The sequence below is a fragment of the Theobroma umbraticum genome, unplaced genomic scaffold (assembly GCF_002168275.2).
Source record: "Theobroma umbraticum cultivar Fairchild unplaced genomic scaffold, ASM216827v3 scaffold_81.0, whole genome shotgun sequence".
NCBI classification, from domain to species: domain Eukaryota; kingdom Viridiplantae; phylum Streptophyta; class Magnoliopsida; order Malvales; family Malvaceae; genus Theobroma; species Theobroma umbraticum.
The window spans coordinates 1,884,996-1,891,551 of NW_018397268.1; the positions used below are offsets into that span (position 1 = coordinate 1,884,996).

Below are 6,556 nucleotides of genomic sequence, written 5' to 3' on the forward strand. Positions count from 1 at the left end.
GAAATGACATTGTTTATGAGTTCTCTTTTTTGTGCGTGCGTGCGTGCATGCGCGGGTGTCTCTATCTTACATTAATAAAAAATCAGATAAATTTTAAGTTTATAAATAAAATTTATTAAATTTAATAAATATATTTTTTAAGTTAAAAAAGAACACTCATAATACGTGTATATATATATATATATATATAACTATACACTAGTCTTATGTTAATATTTATCATGTGAAAATATTAGAAAAAAAGTAAAATTTTGTAGAATGAGTTGTAGTTACAAAATTTGGATTCTCAAAATTGAAGCCGAAATTTTTAAATGTAAAATTTGATTACGGAAGGAAATGATTATTACATATATATTATTTTAATACTCATATAGGCCACCTAGAACAAAAAAATCCATTCTTGTTTTGCTTTATGTGTGTAACCATTTGTCTGCCATATTCATTGGTCTCCCAATTATACCACACAGCATGTACATAACCCATATGCCTATGCATATAATTTAATACATAATACACAGAAAAAAAAAATCCCAAAAATATTGCCCCACAATCAAAAAAAATTTCCCCAAAGAACAAAAAAGGGAAAGAAATTTTTTTTTTCAAGTTTCTTTGCATTTATTAAAAAATAAATGTTAAATGCTAAATATTAAAAAAACACAAAATTTACATGTCATTGTTGGTGGGTGAGGGGGGGGCAAGTTTATGTGGCCATTCTTTGGAGTTGATCACATGAAATGGGTGACCCAAAAAGTAGGCTATTTGAAGATTGAATCATTAATATTTCTTCAAGGATTTAAAAGCCCATTGGATTTTAAAAATCAAAGTTTCAAGCCCATTTTCTGGTCCTTGAGTCTCATATTAATTTGCATAAAATAGTTATTTTAGGGGAAAGATTATATAAAAGTAATTCTTTTAGGGTCATTGCATTTTAAAAATCAAAGTTTCGAGCCCATTTTCTAGTCCTTGAGTCTAAGATTAATTTGCATAAAATAGTTTTTTTAGGGGGAAGATTATATAAAAGTAATTTTTTTCAAGAGATAATGATAAATTTTTTATTTGAAAAAATTTAAATAAATTTTTATTATTTTATTATGTTTAATTAAATTTTTATGTATTTATTTTAAATCATATAAATTTTTATAATTAATTTTTGATTGACTATAATTGGTTAAATGTGATACTCACGTAGAGGATGAAAAATATCTTATGATCATGTTATTATGTAATATTAAATATATCATATCATCATCTATTATGACATGTTAATATACTATATTAACATCATATGATACAAAACAATAAGTGATTGTAATGTTAAAAGTACAAGTTAGTTTTGATTAATGATAGTTAATTAATCATTAATTATAAAAATTTATTTAATTTAAAATAAAAATAAAATAGTTTAATTAAATATTTAAATGTTATGTATTTTCTCGATTTTATAAAAATTTGAGAAGAGAAGAACTAATAAAATATTATTGATTTTTAATATAATTTTAATTTGGTAACAAATTTTAATATTCATTTTTTATTTTTTTATAACATATTTTTTCGAATGGTTAATTTAATATTTTTATTCAGATATTAACTTTGAAGAAATTGCTAAATTGGTCAATGAATTATATTTTAACGGAAATAACAATGGAAAAAGTGTAAAAAAACCTTAAATAAAGAAATAATTTTGGGGACAAGAAAGAATCTCGTAAGGCCAAGCCTATTGAACCAAACGCTTCCAACCAATCACATTGCAGGAACTGAACCGTGATACGTATCAAAACGCGAAGGGAAAGAAAAGGAGAAATCCCAAATTCGTTGGACACTCTCTCCCTCCCATGTGCTTGCTACCCTTTGCGTTGTGGGTTCTCTCTCTTTTCCTTGTTCCCAATTTGATCTGATTCTTATATACATATATATTTTGATTTTATTTTGGAAATGAATGTTACTTTCTTTTTTTGTTAATGCAGATAAGTAAGAGAAAAAGATTAGATTTTTGTTGTTAATATTGGGAATTTTGTGTGTGGTTTTTGAGGATCCATGGCTGCACCACCAGTAAGAGCTCGTGCTGATTATGATTGCCTCATTAAGCTTCTTTTGATTGGTGATAGTGGTAATGTTATTTTTCTCCGTTTTATCTTTGGGGTAAAAGTAATAACATTTATTATTATCTAATTGAAAATAAAGCATGGGTATTCAAAAATTTTTGATCTTTTGTTATTTTCTGATGGTTTTGATTTAATGGGTGTTTAGGATTTTATTCTGAAAGAGACTAGATACCATATGAGTTTTGGGTATGAAATGTGATGGCCTTGAATTTAGATTTTTTTTTGGAGGTTTTTCTTTGGTTTTGAAGAAATGGGTTTTGTTCAATTTTGGTCATATTAAATGCTACATTTTCATGAAAAACATTAAGACATATTTGTGAATTTAGATTGGGATCATGATGGAGGAGGCTTTGTTTGATTGTACCATGTAAAGTGTTATATATTGGGTTATCGGGGTCTGTTTTTTTGCATTATGATTGATGAAGAGTGAAGTTTGGATGAGTAATTTTATACAAGTTCGTGCCCGGGCTACAACCTAGGTTAAGTGAATACGATTTTTGATCATGGGCCTGTTTTAGAATTCTATAGCAAATGTTTGGTTGGAAAGTGTTATACACTTGTAGAAATGGAGATTAGTCAGACTGTATAGGTATATCCGATTCAGGAGCTTTGGTGGGGGATAAAAGTTAGGGACTCCTTTTTGTTGATTTTCTTAATCATACAGTCTGTGAAATAGAGAACTTGATGCTTAGACTTTTATATGGATTATTTTTCGTGCTGTGGGATATAAAACTTGATGCTGCATGGAAGCTTTGGAACTTGATCTGATGCAGGTTGGGAATAGGATTGTTTTTGTTATACCTACAAATTTATGTTGATTTCACATAAAGAGGCTTGCTGTGTGCGGCTGGGCTCACAAGTCAAGATAATAACTCTGTAAGCTCGTGCTGGGCCTAGAATTTAGCATATGATTTAAATAAGCTGCAGAACTGACCAGTCGCCAAGCGAACTTGAATAGCCTTCAGCACATTAGCTCATTTGTACCTATGGTTTGGCGTAGTTCATTAAAGACCTTGGTAATATCATGGATGCTAACCTGTATTGAACAGCATGGTGGCAGAACTCACCATGTGGCAGATAGTAATAGTAGGCTTTCTTGTTCATATTTACAACCACACCTGCTACCCCCAATCTCCCATACTTTCCTCATGCTCCCAGACTTCATTGACCCTGCATTTTATGCATTAAAGGCTACTTTTCGATCTGAATTCATCTTTAAGGTAAAACTTTAAATAGTTTAAATATGAATTTCAGAGTTTCCTCTGGCTTTTTTTGTGGTACAGCATAGCTGTTTCTTTTGGCTCTTCAGTTTTCCCTACTTCTATTTAATGTGTGGCCTCATATGAACCCATGGCAAATGGCTTTACCAATTCCAACATCATAGGGCCATAATGTGCTAGGTTTTGGGTACTCAAGCTTTGTTTTTTTATGACTATCTAATTTTCTTATTGAATTTATGCAGGTGTGGGGAAGAGTTGTCTGCTTTTACGCTTTTCTGATGGTTCCTTTACTACTAGTTTCATTACGACTATTGGGTTTGTATTTCTGGCAACACTTCAAATATTATATGGTAAAATTATTTTGCAGTATTTACATTGCACAAATGTGACTGCCAAGAGGAGCACTTAAGGTGTTGCATTAGGGGAGCTAAATTACATGACTTACAGGAGAAAATTGAGGATGATTTCAGCACTAGTTTCACTTCCAATGAAACCACAACTTGACAGGGATGGAGAGTTAACAGGACCATGATTGTACTTATTCATTTCTCTGTCTTAGACAATCCCTTCGTATTCAATTTGAATGTTTGTACACGATCCTCCATAGGGGGCTTTAAGAACTACTTATGGCAAGGGTCCTTAATGCTCCCACTCGTCCACTTACTTTTCTGCCTTATTTAGTGGTTTAGTGATCTACTTATCAGATTCTCTAAGATTTAGAAGTTTGATTCAAAACTCGGTTGAACATTATTTCCTATCAACTATTCTATTTTCGTTGACAGCATTGATTTTAAGATAAGAACCATTGAGCTTGATGGTAAGAGGATCAAATTGCAAATCTGGGATACAGCCGGTCAAGAGCGATTTCGAACTATTACAACAGGTTGGTGTTTAATCTTGTGCAAGTTGGATTTTTTCTTCTTTTTGTTTTAGATGTTTTTAAAGGGATAAATGTTTTCATAGAGGCTTCCATCCTTATTTTCATTGGGTTAAGAGCGGATGAATGTTAGATATAGCATCATCAATTTGGGTATAGCTTGGAAACTTTAAATTTAGCTAGCTGTTTATCCCTAATTATGTCATAGTGAAGTTGTATATAGTAGATAATGAAAAATTCTGAAACATGAAGCAGATTGCTTATTTGAGAAAAGCAGGAATATAAAAATGAACTCTGATGCGATTATTTAAGAAGCTTTAATGATAAGGTTCCATCTTACTAAATTCTTTCTTCGAAACTTAATAGTTGTTTTTCGTCGTTTTGTTTGTTTGGCCGCTAGTGTTTTTAATGGAGGATTTTGAGTGAGTGTGCTTATGTATGTGCTTTAATTCTTATGAAGATATGACCATTATTTTAAGATTATAGTATCTAGTATGTTTTGATGCTTGACTTTGCTGATGCATTTATGCTCCTGCAGCTTACTATCGTGGAGCCATGGGGATTTTGCTGGTTTATGATGTTACGGATGAGTCATCTTTCAACAGTAGTTTCCCAACTCTCTTAATTTTGTTTTTGGCATATTGTAAAGTTATAATTTAGATGGTTTGATATGCTTTTATTGTTGGATGATTTCCTTCATTTATATGCTTGTGTCCTTGATTGGGTTAGCCAATTAAGTTAGTTTATATCTGATCCTCCTCATCCCTGCTTTTGTTGGGGTGGACGGCTGAGGATCTATCTCTGTTGGAATGGAGTTTCTTGATGTGGATCTCATCTCTTACGAGTCTTATAGAGCTAGCTTCTGTTCTTGTACAGATATTAGGAACTGGATTCGCAATATTGAACAACATGCTTCAGACAATGTCAACAAGATACTGGTTGGAAACAAGGCTGACATGGATGAGAGCAAAAGGGTAACCTTTTCCCTTTTGATTATTTGTAGAAATGCTTATCTTTTTATTTTGGTGGGTTAGATTTTGGGTTCATTGAGTGGGCATGCAACCCCTCCTCTGTTGAATGACTTGTGTTACTGACTTTGCTTCTTGTAGTCCTTGTGCACTCTTTAAGTGTGAGAAAAAAGATGAGTTGCGCTTGAATCTGTAATTTTTATTCCTAAAGGGCTAGGTCTTCTGTATCCCCACACATATGCATGCAAGACGGAAACATTTCTCCTCTAATAATTGACAATGATCTTTTTTTCAGGCTGTGCCCACCTCCAAGGGTCAAGCTCTTGCTGATGAGTATGGTATCAAGTTCTTTGAAACTGTAAGTTGCACGTTTGCTGCTGAGTGGATCTTTTCTGTTGTTATGTTGTCAACTATTTTTGGCTAATAGCAAAATAATGTATTCTGCAGAGTGCAAAGACAAATTTGAATGTGGAGGAGGTTTTCTTTTCAATAGCTCGTGACATTAAGCAAAGGCTTGCAGAATCTGATAATAGGGCTGAGGTACTCTCTCTTCTTTGGAACTTTTATTTTTCTCTATTCACTTTGAGTAACTATGTCAATGGCACCTCGATTGGGAATATAGTTTTTAAACCCTTACCCTGCTACTTGGTTGAAATGATGGATGCCTTGTCTCTTTGTTTGTGGTTACAGCCCACGACGCTCAAAATTAATCAGCAAGACCCTGCAGCAAGTAGTAGTCAAGCTGGCCAAAAGTCAACTTGCTGTGGCTCATAAACGGAATAAAAAGAAAAAACGCAGATTCAGGATGGAGGGTTCAGCTTTTGGCAGTCAATCAAATGTAAAACTAATTGTGATGACATTATGGTGGTTTCATGTATTTATCTCTGTTATTTTTTTCTTTCCAACTACCAGGCTTAGCTTGTTAAAGATAACGGCAGTTCCTTTTTTCACTTAAAAGTTGTGGAATGTTATAACGTGGCATGTGTCTTTCTGCCTCTTGAACTCAGGTGACCCTTATAATGTATTGATCATGATGTAGATAGACAATCTGAATTCAAGCTTGTTTTCCTGAAAATGTTGTTAGAATGACAATTTCGTATTATATTTTCCTGCAAAAATCATGTTTGCCTCCACACCTTACAAGAGGGAAAAGGATAGTTTGTTTTGTCCTTTCAGTTCTTTATAGAATGATAAACTGCCAAAGAATTCAACACACAGGCCATTTCTGGTTTCTCTTAAACACAGGCCATAGCTAAACTGGTTAGCCATTATCATGGCTCAAAATGAAAGATGAAACACAATTCTGCCCAGAGTCAAGCTTTGAGCCTGGGCCTTGTGTGCTATAACTGTTGGCCCTTTCTCTTTCACTGCCTGGCCCTTGAAAGGTTT

The 6,556-nt window shown here is 33.0% G+C and overlaps 1 protein-coding gene across 1 annotated transcript; it reads left to right on the forward strand.

Annotated features, from left to right (window-relative positions):
* Window positions 1-1,696: 1,696 nt before the first annotated feature.
* On the forward strand, window positions 1,697-6,169 carry LOC110425112 (ras-related protein RABE1c-like). Its single transcript, XM_021439919.2, has 9 exons — window positions 1,697-1,855; window positions 1,965-2,107; window positions 3,565-3,637; window positions 4,105-4,205; window positions 4,738-4,803; window positions 5,076-5,173; window positions 5,463-5,525; window positions 5,615-5,707; window positions 5,858-6,169. The coding sequence occupies exons 2-9, from the start codon at window positions 2,035-2,037 to the stop codon at window positions 5,939-5,941; spliced, it is 651 nt and encodes a 216-aa protein (XP_021295594.1). The 5' UTR covers window positions 1,697-1,855; window positions 1,965-2,034; the 3' UTR covers window positions 5,942-6,169.
* Window positions 6,170-6,556: the final 387 nt, after the last annotated feature.